Consider the following 15,097-nt stretch of genomic DNA (forward strand, 5'->3'; position numbering starts at 1 on the left):
CCTGAGTTCTTTTCATTCTTTTTTCTTTATTCTGCTCTGTGGCAGTTATTTCCACTATTGTATCTTCCAGGTCACTTATCCGTTCTTCTGCCTCAGTTATTCTGTTATTGATTCCTTCTAGAGTATTTTAAATTTAATTTATTGTGTTGTTCATCATTGTTTGTTTGCTCTTTAGTTCTTCTAGGTCCTTGTTGAACGTTTCTTCTGTTTTCTCCATTCTATTTCTGAGATTTTGGATCATCTTTACTATCGTTACTCTGAATTCTTTTTCAGGTAGGCTGCCTATTTCCTCTTCATTTCTTTGGTCTCGTGGGTTTTTACCTTGCTCCTTCATCTGCTGCATATTTCTTTGTCTTCTCATTTTGTTTAACTTACGGTGTTTGAGGTCTCCTTTTCACAGGCTGTAGGTTCATAGTTCCCGTTATTTTTGGTGTCTGCCCCCAGTGGGTGATGTTCGTTCAGTGGCTTGGGTAGGCTTCCTGGTGGAGGGGACTGGTGCCTGTGTTCTGCTGGGTAAGGCTGGATCTTGTCCTTCTGGTGGGCAGGGCCGTGTCTGGTGGTGTTTTTTGGGGTGTCTGTGAACTTATTATGACTTTAGGCAGCCTCTCTGCTGTCGAGTGGGGTTGTGTTCCTGTCTTGCTAGTTGTTTGGCATGGGGCGTCCAGCACTGGAGCTTGCTGGCTGTTGGATGGAGCTGGGTCTTAGTGTTGAGATGGAGATCTCTGGGAGAGCTCTTGCTGATTGATATTACGTGGAGCCTGGAGGTCTCTGGTGGTCCAGTGTCCTGGACTTGGCTCTCCCACCTCGGAGTATCAGGCCTAACACCTGGCCAGAGCACCAAGACCCTGCCACCCTGCCAGCCACATGGCTCAGAAGAAAAGGAAGGAAAAAAACAACAGAAAAAAAATGAACAGATAGAACCCCAAACCAAATGGTAAAAGCAAAACTATACAGACAAAATCACACAAAGAAACATACACACACACACTGATAAAAAGAAAACAAACAAAACCAAACAACAACAACAACAAAAACGAACAGACAGAACCCTAGGACAAATGGTAAAAGCAAACCTATACCGACAATAATCACAGAAAGAAACATATACACACACACTCACAAAAAGAGAAAAAAGGAAAAAAAATTTTTTAAATAAAAATAAAATAAAAAGGAAGAGAGTAACCAAACTAATAAATCCACCAATGATAACAAGCACTAAAAACCAAACTAAGATAAACCTAAACCCAAAAAACAAATCAGACGCAGAAAGCAAACCCCACGTCTACAGTTGCTCCAAAGTCCACCACCTCAATTTTGGGAACATTCGTTGTCTATTCCTGTATTCCAAACATGCAGGGTTTATCAAGTTGATTGTGGGGATTTAATCCACTGCTTCTGAGGCTGCACAGAGAAATTTCCCTTTCTCTTCTTTGTTCGTACAGCTCCTGGGGTTCAGCTTTGGTTTTGGCCCCGCCTCTGCGTGTAGGCCCCCCTTAAGCATCTGTTCGCCACCCAGACAGGAGGGGGTTAAAGCAGCAGCTGATTAGGGCTTTCTTGCTCACTCAGGCCAGGGAGAGGGAGGGGTACAGTAGTCATATTTGGCATGCGGGGCAAGCCTGTGGAGGGAGAGGCCAGTGTGACATTGCAACAGCCTGAGGTGTGCCTTGTGTTCTCCCAGGGAAGTTGTCCCTGGATCATGGGACCCTGGCAGTGGCATGCTACACAGCCTCCCAGGGAAGGTGTGGATAGTGACCTGAGCTTGCATATAGGATTCTTGGTGGCAGCGGCGGCAGCGTTAGCGGTCCATGCCCATCTCTGGGGTCCAAGCTGACAGTCGTGGCTCATGCCCATCTCTGGAGCTCGCTTAGGCAGTGCTCTGCTGTCTCTGGGCACATGGAGCAGGAATCCACTCTACTTGCGCACCCCAAAAGAATGGTCTCTTGCCTCTTAGGCAGGTTCAGATTCTTTCCCGGACTCCCTCCCTGCTAGCTGTGGTGCACTAGCCCCCTTCAGGCAGACTTCATGCAGCCAACCCCAGTCCTCTCCCTGGCATCTGACCTCCAAAGCCTGAGCCTTAGCTCGCAGCCCCCACCCGCCTCGGTGGGTGAGCAGACAAGCCTCTCAGGCTGGTGAGCGCTGGTCGGCACCGATCCTCTGTGCGAGAATCTCTCCGCTGTGCCCTCTGCACCCCTGTTGCTGCACTCTCCTCCGTGGCTCCGAAGCTTCCCCCCTGGTCACCCCCTGTCACCGACAGTGAAGGGGCTTCCTAGTGTGTGGAAACTTTTCCTCCTTCAGAGCTCCCTCCCAGAGGTGCAGGTCCCATCCCTATTCTTTTGTCTGTGGTTTTTCTTGTTTATTTTGCACTACCCAGGTACGTGGGGATTTTCTTGCCTTTTGGGAAGTCTGAGGTCTTCTGCCAGCATTCAGTAGGTGTTCTGTAGTCATTGTTCCACATGTAGATGTATTTTTGATGTATTTGTGGGGAGGAAGGTGATCTCCACGTCTTACTCCTCCACCATCTTGAAGGTCCCCACACTTGTTTGTTGATGGGTCATCATGGCAATGGGAAGCACAGAAAAAGTTAATTATCAACACAGACTAAAATGGAACAATTTGGACTTTGGTTTAAAATTAATTAAAATTCTGTTTCTAGTGATAAAAAAAGAAAAAGAAAACTGAATTTATCTATTAGTTCTATCTACCTAGTTGTTTCCCAATTATATATATATTTTTAAATTAGCTAGCAGGTAGGTAGTAGAGCACATGGTGGGACATACACAGGGTATTATGGCCTAAACTGCAAACTCGTTAAAATATGCATACACATATACATATATACGTGCATATATATATATATATATGTATACACACACACACACACACACACATACATATATATATATTAGGTTGGCCAGAAAGTTTGTGTTTTTCATAACATGTTACAGAAAAACCCGAATGAACTTTTTGGCCAACCCAATATATGTATTTTATATGTAAGAATAGAAAAATAACTGCCAGAATTTTGTAGTGACTTAAGGGTAAATTTTGTTAACCAGTCTCAGAGGCCATGAATTTGTGGGTGACATTATCTAATGGGTTTTTAAAGGAAATCAGTAAGTATAGGAGCCCAGCACTATACTTCGAGGTTGGCAGCAATGAAGATTACCATGCCCTTTATTTCAGTGAAACTGGCTAAGGCAGTTTATTGGACTAAAGGGATTCTTGATCTAATGTTACACTTCTTTCTTTTTTGACTGTTGGTATATTTGTTAGTACACGTCTATTTAAGCACCTATCTAACCCTGAGGTAGAATAATAGGAAGAAAATACTTTCATTATTATGAAGAGTAACCATAGCAACCATGTTTTTGCTGTTGTCATTACTTGTATGCCACAGTACATTCAGGACATGGATAAGATTAATGGCCTTTATACAACTTTCCACTAAAATTATGTGGCCAGTAAGACAGAATTGTGAATGTAATCTGTTTCTTATTTCCCATTGTGACACATACTCTAATGTAGAATAATTTCTCACCCTACTTTCCAGAAGGAAAGAAGCAGAAAATATTGTCATTTATTTATTGGATAAATATTGATTGAACTTTCACTGTGTGTCAGAACTGTTTTAGACACTGGGTGTATAGTGGAGAGCTAAATAACATGGTCTCTGCCTTCATGGAGTCATAGAGTAGAAGCTGCAACTGAAATGCACTAATAATAATGCTTTTTATGCTGACATCTACATTTGCATATTGCAGTGATTTTCAACCCTGGCTACATAACCAAATCACACACCTAACTTTGTAAAAAGTCAGATGTCCAGACTTTTAACTTTGGAGATTCAGATTTCAGTATGTTTGGACTAAAGCCTGTGCATAGGGATATTTTTTAAAACTCCATAGATGATTCTTATGTATAGCTGGTATTGAAAAATCCTAGTGTATCAACTTGTAGTTCTTATACTACGTATATTGTCCCATTTGACCTCTGGATAGCAATCATTTCTGTTAAGTAGAGTAGGTATTACCAGCCTGTTACCACAGTTTTATAAATTAAGAAACTAAAAGCTACAAGATCATGTACCTCATAAATAGCTGAGATAGATCCAGAAACCAGGTCCTGTGACTCCTCAAAGAGAAGTCTATTTTTTTTATTAATTAAAACAATTACAGAAAAGTCAATTGGTTTTTTGTGTGTGTGTTAAGGGTGAAGAAAAAGATGCATTACTACACTTTTTTGAAATTGTGACTGATTCTCTCTTCTGGCTATTGGGAGGACATGTTCAACTCATCCAGAATGGTAAGAAAAAAGATTTTTTAATTGATACTCATTGTAGAGTCACCCACTAACAGTTTGATTTTTTTTTCTAAAAATAAATACCTCATTAACTACAGATAACCACAGTTAAATGAAACCACACTGAAATAACCCCACACACACAAAAAAAAATTACATTTGGATGTTCCAGCTTTAAATAGACAACATTAACAATGTAGATATTACATTAAGCGGAAAATTGCTAAAATATAACTTTCTCCTTAGCTTTTTCTATTTAGCAAATCTAAGATAAGGATTAATGATCTTAACAGTTTAGTCTAGGGAAAATCTTTTTTTTTTTCCCCCAAAGATTACAGTTATATTTTAGACTTAGTATGATAGAAATCCCTATGTACAGAGTATAGATACAATTTAACTCACAGCCTAACTATTGATGTAAGAGTAAGCTTTTATCTAATGATATTTTACTAAACTTGAAAGTTACTATATAGGATTTCTGTACTTACATTGAGCAATACAAATACATGTTAGTTTTATATTATGTTTCCTTGAGACTGAGAAAGTAAACTAATAATGATGACAACATTCTTACCTTCTTGAAAGATTTAATCTAAGAAAAATGTAATTATATAGGAATAATATAAGAACATTGATATTTTTTAGAATGTAAAAATTGAACTGAATATTAATATTTTATTTTTTACTCTCAGAATTATGCATGTGCATAATTTAAAGAGTCAGATAGTTCCGTAAGAATTGTTTAAAAAATACACACAATCCTTGGCCCTCACACCTCACTCCAGTTCCCATTTTCTAAAGGCAACTACTTTCGATGAGTATAACTAATACTTTTGGTAGTTATAGCCACATAGAGCTAAGTAACATGCTTGAATACTTCTTTTTAAAAAAAGCATTATCCATTTCCCATTATAGAACAAATATTATTATAAACTTCCCAACTTAAAGAACTATTTTACCAAAAATATAAAGTACTTAGCCACACTATAGTGAGATATTAAAGACCTAGTTAAAGAGAGACAGTGAGAGAGAGAATACTTGAAAAATTTTTAAATATGCCATATTCCTTTTAAAAAATTATAACAAGCGACTGCTCGCGCCTGGCGGCAGCTGGGGCTCTGCACTCGAGGGGTCGAGCCTGGCCCGCCCCAACAACGGCGCGTGCTCGGCGGCGGCCCCAGGCCTGGGGCACTGAGAGCGGAGGCCGCGGTGGCCGGCGCCGGGATGTCGGGGAGCTCGAAGGTGGTGCTGGGCCTCTTGGTGGTGCTGACGGCGGCCACCATGGCGGGCGTGCATATGAAGCAGCGGCAGGACCAGCAGAGGCTTCGTGACGGAGTGATCAGAGACATTGAGAGGCAAAATCGGAAAAAAGAAAATATTCGTCTTTTGGGAGAACAGATTCTTCTGACTGAGCAACTTGAAGCAGAAAGAGAGAAGATGGTGTTGGCAAAAGGATCTCAAAAAACGTGACTTGAAATGCGTGTGAGATATTGATGGAACAGACAGCGTTAAGTGTGTGTGAGTGTTGATGGAGAACAGCTTAGTGAGATCTTCAGCCTTTTTGTGGTCACCGTCCTTTTAAACTTGATCAGAAAAAGGACGATGGATCGTATATTCTAAATAATTGCTTTAAGTGCCCCTTGTGTCTGAGTAGAGCCAGGCAGACGCTCTTCTGAGAGTTTGTGTGGTCAGCAAGGAGCCCCTTCAAGCTTAGTGTCCAGAGACTGAGATTGTTCCCGAGAGCACTGAACCTGCAAGCCGGGAGGGATGGAGAGTAACATCCATCTGAGCAGTTTGATCAGTCGGCACGACGATGAAGCCACAAGAACGTCCACCTTGGAGGGGCTGGAGGAGGGAGAGGTGGAGGGGGAGACTCTGCTGATCATCGAGTCAGAGGACCAGGTGTCCGTGGACTTGTCTCACGACCAGAGCGGGGACTCCCTAAACAGTGATGAAGGGGACGTGTCGTGGAGAGAGGAGCAGCTGTCCTACTTCTGCGACAAGTGCCAGAAGTGGATCCCAGCCAGTAAGAGCTTCTCCTTTCCTTTGCTTTGTCAATTCCTGCGGGAAGGTTTGTTTTTCTAACCTGTGAAAGAAACATGAATGTGAAAGAGACCCAAATAAAAAGATAACTCTTATATTTATTATTAGTGTAGTTGATTAACTGCAAATTTATATAAAACATAGACACATTTGTACTAATATATATTACTGCCAACCTCTATCACGTTGTTAAATTAACATTCTCGATTGTAACCCAATAAAAATTAGAAAATTGGAAATTCTGTGTTACTTAAAGAATTAGCCACATTTTTCTTTCAGGGTCACATTATTGTGGTTTTGAGGCCAAATTCTAGGCCCAGCGTAGAGCTGAACTTCAGACTCATAAACATAACTCTTGTAGTATTTAACTTACATGGAAAACAACTGCTATAGTATGTTGATGTAAGGTTGGAATTAGGAGATTAAATATGTATTATGCCTTTTTCTAGGGCCATTCGTGTTTTCTCCTTGCTGGCCTCCTTGATCTGCTGGCAGTAGATACACGCAGTGAGGTGCTTTGCCAGGCATCAGGGCTCTTATCCAAAACAGGATGTTTCCATTAGGCAGAGAGTAGTAAAGACGTATGTACTAGAGGAATACTCTGTGCAATAGAATTTGTAACTAGGTCAGAGAAATTTATATATGTGTATGTGTATATATATTGTTGTGAACTGGGTCATTTTCTGGTATGTGGAGGTGTTTTTAAGGTGGTTTCAACTCTTCGGATTCATAGTTATTATTAATAAATTAACACCATGTTCAAATTTTAAAAAAAAATTATAACAAATGTGACAATACTCCGCAGATCAATCTGTAGATTTAAAACACCAATAAAGTAGGTATTAAAACTAAGTTAAACAATTGGATACAAAATTAGGATGTCCAGTAACCTTTTCTCTCAAAAGAACCACCTCCTTGGAGAAACGGCTGACTGTATATAGGTATGAGGTAGAAAATATGCAAGGTAAGCCAAAAGTATCTTGAATACTAGATAGGAAGGAAGCAATCAAAGTCTATTAGGATTCTGTGAAAAGGACTCAGGAGCCAACATAAGGAGGCTTCTACTAGCTAAAAATGGGAAATTTGAACAGTAATAAGGGTAATAACTACAGTGGATTAAAACTCATCAAATATAGTGAGATTATTAACTTTAACCTTTTATTATGGAAAGTAGAATAGTATAATGAACCCCTATGTACTCATCACTGAGCTTCAACAACTATCAACATTTTGCTAATCTTTTTTTATATATTCCCATACCACTATTAATAAAAGTTACCATTAGAGTCTGCTAGGGGACCAATTCATTTTGAAAACTGTTAAATGAAGAGTCCAGCATTTATACTGCCTTTTCTTACATATTGATGAGGAGAAACTTTTCTTTATAAACATATCCCAACTAATAAGTGAAAAAGGTATGATAGAATAGTGCCATTTTGCAACCTTTAGTGAATTATCCATCACTGTCAACACCTCAGAAGGAGAGAAAACCAGATAATAAGTGCCTCATCATAACCTCACATATGACATGGATATGCCAAAAATTCAAACATGAATCATTTTGATCCTGGAGCTCCAACTACCAATTTGTAGAAGGTCAGAGAAACATTAAATTATACCCCAGGAATGCAGTTAGCAAAGCTAGACTGTGGGAAACTCATAGGACAATTGACATAGTTTCATCAACAAATAAATTGCAAGGGGGAAAAAAGGTAAAGTAGAAACCCATAGGTTAAAAGAAATTTGAAAGATAACCAGTTCCAATGTGTGACTCTTAATTGGATCTTGATTCAAATAAACTTTTAAAAATTCACACAAAAAATGGAAATGGGAGGACTGACTGGATATTTGATAAAATCAGGGAATCATGATTATTTAGGTTAGATAATGGCTATGTTTTATTTTTTAATAATTCATATGTTTTGAGAATATGTATTGAAATACTTGTGGATAAAATGATTTGATGTCTTAGATTTGCTTTCAAATAAAATGGGAGGCAGGAAGTAGATGGGATAGGTGAAACAAGATTGTTGGTGAGTTGATCACTGTTAAAGTTGAGTGACTGGTACATGCAGGGTCATTATACTGTTCTCTCTACTCTTACATATGTTTGAAACTTTAATTGTAAAAAGTTTAATTAAATAAAGAAATGGGCAAAAGTATCAGTTTTAGTTTGGGGGACCAAATAGTACTTGAAAAACATAATAGAGGCTTCAAAAATAAGTTATATAATAATATAAGACAAATAGTATAAAAAATAAAGTAGAATAACTTTAATAAATTATCATAATTTTTCCAATATAGAAAAAAGGTATATACACACTAGATACTACATGATTTCAGTGAATTCAGAGTTAATTAAAGAGTTGTTAATGAAACATCTTTAAGTAGACAAAAATGGAAAAATACACTTATCCCAGCTACAGAGGAGAATTTTTTTGCTATTAAAGAATAGAAAATTAGAAGCCATAAAAATATTTAATAGTAGTGGTATTGTGTTTTGAAGTTGTTAAACATTAAAAAAAGAATGGTATCTGGTGAGATATTGAAATACTGGATTATATAAATAGAAATGAAGAACAGTAGTTAGTATGTGAAAGAAATCAAATACGTTCCCTCAGGAAACTGAAAGAGGAAAAGAGGAAAGTTGTTTTGTAGAAGCTAGGGTAGTGTTCACAGAGCTGCCTTGCCAACATACCTGATCCCACTTTAATTAAAATTCTGAGGGGCTTCCCTGGTGGTGCAGTGGTTAAGAATCCGCCTGCCAATGCAGGGGACACGGGTTCGAGCCCTGGTCCGGGAATATCCCACATGCCATGGAGCAACTAAGACTGTGTGCCACAACTACTGAGCCTGCGCTCTACAGCCCGTGTGCCACAACTGCTGAAGCCTGTGCACCTAGAGCCCATGCTCCGCAACAAGAGAAGCCACCACAATGAGAAGCCCAAACACCGCAACGAAGAGTAGCCCCCACTCACCACAACTAGAGAAAGCCCATGCACAGCAACAAAGACCCAACACAGCCAAAAATAAATAAATAAATAAATAAATTTATTTTAAAAAAAAATTCTGATCAGTTAGTGAAGAAAGGACTATAAACTGACATTTACTGGGAACCTACCCTGTTCTAGGACATTTTACAGTAGTCTGTGAAAGAGCTGTTATTTTTAGTTTTACAGAGGCAGAAATAGGTGTTCTGAGAGGTTAAGCGACTTGTGTAAGCATCCAGTGCCAAGTCTTCATAACTGGCTGCTCAGAGCCTAAAAATTATAAACCAATAAAAACAAATACTCTTCTGGGTAGTTAATGATTTTATTATTATTTAAGATAAGATATAGCAAACATGATAAACATGACACATTATATAACAATTAAATTTTTAAGGACACGAGCCGCTGATTACGGTCATCTGTACCATTGCTATTCCTTCACGTTCTCTTTTTTTCACAGAAAACTTGGTTTTCTTCACTGAAATCACTGCTAGAAAAGGAGATTCAGTCTTAGGATTTTATATTTTACTTTTAATTTAAGGGGAGATAACAGTAGATTCTTAGCTTAGTATTTCTTTATTTTTTTTTTAATTTATTTTTGGCTGCGTTGGGTCTTCGTGCTTTCTCTAATTGCAGCGAGCAGGGGCTACTCTTCGCTGCAGTGCGCGGGCTTCTCATTGCGGTGGCTTTCTTGTTGTGGAGCACAGGCTCTAGGTGCGTAGGCTTCAGTATTTGTGGCACGCGGGCTCAGTAGTTGTGGCTCGTGGGCTCTAGAGTGCAGGCTCAGTAGTTGTGGCGCATGGGTTTAGTTGCTCTGTGGCATGTGGGATCTTCCCGGACCAGTGATCGAACCCATGTCACCTACATTGGCAGGCAGATTCTTATCCACTGCGCCACCAGGGAAGTCCCATCTTAGCTTAGTATTTCTTTATTTGTAACTGTCCATAAAAATGGAATAGCTATCTATTATAGTTATTGAAACTATTCTAAAAGATCTTTATTGCAAAGTATATAAAGGCAGGAAGTTTAACAGAAATGATTATGCTTTGGCTTGGTTTTGAAAGGGCAAGTAAATACCAATTATATCATCATAGAATCTTAATCTTTCTTATCTTCTCTTCCTTTAGTACTGCGAAGTGATCATTTCTTGCACTTACTACAAACTGACAATGTTCAGGTAGGATCTACGGTCATGACCATGCTACAGAACATACTACAGATCAGCAGGTAACTTGGCCTTACAAAATATGTAGAATTTTTTATTTGTGATCAGAGCATTACCAATTTTATTCCAATTTTCCTAAAATCATCGATTGTATATGACTTATACATGGCATTTAAAAAGCTCTATTATTACCATTGTATTTCAGAAAAAAATGGTTGTAAAATACTGTAAAAGACTGGAAATTTATTATCAAATTTGTATCTTATCTCAGAGCTTAAGAAGATTTTAGCCCAAATCTCAGGCTTAGAGAAGAAAAATTACTGTGATATCTGAAGGAAAATATTGGGATCACAATAAAAAATGTTTAATCATATATTTATTTAGTAAACGGCAAGCTTAGTATTTGCCAGGTGCTATAGAAGGGCATAAAAGAAGTAATAGGCAATTTCCCCAGGTTAAAATAGAAAGGCAGAGTAAATACTGTTGAAATCATTGATTCTTTCAGTTCAATATGGATTTGTTAAGCATCTACTATATGTGCCAAGTATTTGTCTGTCATTGGGTTTACAAAATTGATTAAGATATGAACCTTGTCTTCAAATAGCTTACAGTATAGTGGAAGAGACTAACACATAAGGACAATTATATTACAGTGTAATAAGTTACAATGTTTAAGGGTACACAAATATTAGAGAAGCTCCTAAACCAAACTGAGGGGGGGATACTTCCTGGAGAAGGTTAACACCTGAGATGAAACTTTACGGATGAGAAATTAGCCAGGGAGGAAGAAGAGAAAACAGTATTTCTAGGCAGAGATAACAATATAAGCAAGTGCACACAGGTAAGAAACAACATGCAGAGGGTAAAAAGTAGGCTAGAGTTCATAAGACAGGATACCATAGAAGAGAGAGCTACACAAAGAGAGAACCCCAGAGATCTGCAGAGTCCCCTTCAAGTTTTCAGTAGAGTACTGATCAGCACATGCGTTTGAGGAAACTATCCAATGTCATGGAAAACAGTAATCCAAAAGGATTAAAAGGAGCAGTACCAGAAACACAGAGCCAAGAATACTGACTGATTCCAGCAGCCAAACTGGAAAACTACATGAAAAATGGAGCACTGAGAGTACTCAGGATGGTTTCATCTTAGTAGTGGGGGATAATAGCACTAGACTGAGCACCATTCTGGATCATCCAAACAAAATAAAAGCAAGATCTGAAAGGATCAAATTGTTTCCAAGCAAGTTAACCACATCTGGTTATTGAAACTGCCTACATCTTAAAATTTTCTTTATTTGTAAAGTATACAAAGGCAGGAAATTTAGCAGAAATGGTCATACTTTGATTTGGCTTTAAAAGGATGAGAAAATCAAACTTGTGCCATCATAGAATCTCTGCTTTGCTCTTTTTTTTTCCCCCTCTTCCTTTAGTAATACAAAGTAATCATTTCTGCAAACTGATGATGTTCAGATAGGATCTACAATCATAACTATGTATAAAATTCTAGAAAATGTAAATTAATTTATAGTGACAGAAAGCAGATCAGTGGTTGCCTGGGTATAAGGTGCCAGGGAAGGTAAGAAGGGAGGGACTACAGTGAAACAAAAGGAAGCTTTGGGGGGTGATGGGTATGTTCATTATCTTGATTGTGATGGGGAAACGTCAAAACTTACCAAATTGTACATTAAATGTGTGCAGTTTGTTGTATATCAATTATACTTTAATGAAGCTGGTCAAAATAAAAAATCCTTAGGTCTTCCTGAGCATTTTGATACGCAGTAAGATAAAGGATGCCTTCAGGTATGACACCAAGTTTTCTATAATGGATAATAGACAGTGGTATAGCCAAAACAAATTCAATATTGGTTATGTCCAACATAGGTAGATGTTTACAGCAGGCAGAGAAATAAGAGTCCATGCAAAGACTTGTACACAAATGTTTATAGCAGCTTTATCTGTAACACCCAAAGACAAGACAACTTAAATGTCCACTGACAAGTGAATGTGACTTCTGGAAGAGATCTGGACTAGAACTATGGACTTATGAGTTAGCCTAAAAACGATAGTTAAAAACATGAGAGAAGATGAGCTCAGTGGAAAATATGAATAGAGTGAGAAAAGAAATGGGCTGAAAATGGAATCCTGGGGAGTAACCTTTAAGGGGTATATTGGGGAAGGGGAGCCCACAAAGAAGACTGAGAAAGAATGGTCAAAAATCTGTAAGTAGAGGATGGAAGAGGATCAGAAGAACATGTTATCACAGGAGCTGAATGGTAGAGAATATCAGGCATAACCGTTACGGTTACTTTTTCTACTGGATAAAAGTCATTTATATTGTTGTTGAGTAAGAATCTCTTTGCATTGCTCTCAGATAATAATCATTGCCATTATTTGCTTTCTACAAGCCAACATCTACTTTTACAGAATTGCAAAATATCCTAATCAGTAGTAAATGGATAATCAAAGGTACACACCCCTAGAAAATCACATACTCCTTGGTGGGGTGAGTAAAAGAACACCCAGTAATCCCTTTTGACTATTTCGATGTTTCAGGTAATTTTTCGTGACATCGGTAATGCAACATGAAGTTGCTAGTGTAATAAAGGAATACTAAAAGAAAAAGTTCCTTCTATATTAAGTACATGATAATTGAATTCCTATAACATGTTTGTCTTCGTACATCATTAAGCAGTGAACCATGTACTTAATGTCCTGTGATTTTCCTCTTATTATTGCCTTGAAGCTTTTGAACCATCTATTTACTATTTTGCACATTTATCTTTCCTCCAGTATTTGATTGCAAGTTTCTTGGGCAACTTTGTATTCCTTACTTTACCTAGCATGGTGCCTTACAGTAAGAATTCAATTAATTGATTTAATGTGATGTATTCTTGGAACTAAGCTATCTGCTTAAACTACTGGTTATCTTCATGGATCAGGCCATAGGCATTAAGTTGCTGCACCTTTAATGTTTAATTTTTTGTGATACTTATGTGTCATTTAGTAACGGTACATTTTTTATTTTTTTATTTTGTTCTATTAGTGGTGATTTACTCAGAATAGAAGGGAAAACCCTGCATTCAATTTTAGATGAAGTTGTTTTCAAACTTTTATCAACTCCTAGTCCAGTCATAAGAAGTACTGCTACAAGGCTCCTACTGTTGATGGCTGAATCCCATCAGGAAATTTTGATTTTACTGAGACTAAGTGCCTGCTACAAAGGTAGTACATATATTCTTTCTTTTCTTGCAAGTCTCAAAAAGAACATTTTTATTGATGGTTTATGGAAAACAAAATGCTTGTGTTTTTAAAAAGTCAATAATTGAAATGTGCGGATAAACTCTGTCACAGCAGATAACAATTCAGGGAAAAAACCTTTATGTAATCCAGCCATCTTCGTGTCTCAACAGACGGCATATGATACCTTATTGACAAGGTTACAATGAATATTTGCTCCCTCTCTGACAAGAAGGTTGTGTATTGAATATACCATATAGTGTAGTAAAATAATGACCAAAAAGATCAGTGATCTTACCTAACTTTACTGAGAAAATAGAGCTGTGCTTCAGAGATTGACAGCCCTTTTGATCTTTACATCAATTGATAATTACTCTTCAACTCCTATACTGCCTTTCCTCAAAGACAAACAAAAAATTTCCCTCACCTCCAAAATCAAACATATGTGAATAAAAAGTCTGAAAACTTGAGAAGGAAAGGACTCAGTGTTTTACCATTACCATATAATATCTTTCATTTAATTGAGCATTTACTGTGTGTCAGATAACTATTCCTCATACTTTATGTGTATTAAAATATTTAATCTTCATAACAATCCTGTGAGATGTTTATTCTTATCCTCGTTATATAGCAGTGGAAACAGAGGCATGGAAAAAATGTAGGTGTTTACCCAGAATTACTCAGGTAGTTTTTTTTTTCAACTGTTAATCAGAGTTATATGTTAGCTTTGTTTTATTTCTTTGCTAGCCAGAGCCATGAATTCATTACAATATATTTTCTTATTCAGTATGGTCAAGAAGTATGTTTCTAATTGATTAAATATACTTACTAATACAGGGTTATGTTATATATAAAATTTCAAGAATTAGAATATAATGTGATGCATTTAATACCAAAACTATTACAATGGCCTTTAATCATTCTTGATGATTTGGAAGGCACTTTAGTGACTTATCTTGCATGAGTCATTACTGTGAACATTGTAATTATTTTATGTATTATAGAAATAGGGAGAGAAGTGCCAGTAATAAAACTGTCTAGATGATATTGTGCCAGATACACATTTTTTATTTCTGTAATTAGATTTCTTCTATAGAAATGTGAATGTACAACAGAGTTCCTTCTAAAGGAATTTTATCTTAAGCTGTCTCCCTTTCTTTTCTCAACAGTAGAACTTATTCAGTTTCCTCAAGATATTTTACAATTATTAATACTGCTGAGAACTTGAGTCTTGAAGAAAGTATAAGACATAGAAAGACCCATTTAGTGGCTTCCCCAGTTGTACAGTCCAAGGCCATTTTCCCTTGCTTATGTATATTGCGTACATACATTATAATCCATCATTCCTCCATGCCCTGGAAATA

The 15,097-nt window shown here is 37.5% G+C and overlaps 1 protein-coding gene across 6 annotated transcripts in view; it reads left to right on the forward strand.

Annotated features, from left to right (window-relative positions):
• IQCB1 (IQ motif containing B1) overlaps positions 1 to 15,097 on the forward strand; it is a 47,906-nt gene that overhangs the window by 15,567 nt on the left and 17,242 nt on the right. For 3 of the 6 annotated variants that reach the window (XM_059921010.1, XM_059921011.1, XM_059921012.1), the window contains exons 6-8: positions 4,209 to 4,302; positions 10,460 to 10,559; positions 13,540 to 13,718. In XM_059921010.1, coding sequence (XP_059776993.1) covers positions 4,209 to 4,302; positions 10,460 to 10,559; positions 13,540 to 13,718 — 373 coding nt within the window. Of the gene's footprint in view, positions 1 to 4,208; positions 4,303 to 5,386; positions 6,326 to 10,459; positions 10,560 to 13,539; positions 13,719 to 15,097 lie in introns of those variants that run through there. The other 3 variants (XM_059921013.1, XM_059921014.1, XM_059921015.1) reach the window with 3 other exon arrangements.

The sequence above is a fragment of the Balaenoptera ricei genome, chromosome 4 (genome assembly GCF_028023285.1).
Source record: "Balaenoptera ricei isolate mBalRic1 chromosome 4, mBalRic1.hap2, whole genome shotgun sequence".
NCBI lineage: Eukaryota > Metazoa > Chordata > Mammalia > Artiodactyla > Balaenopteridae > Balaenoptera > Balaenoptera ricei.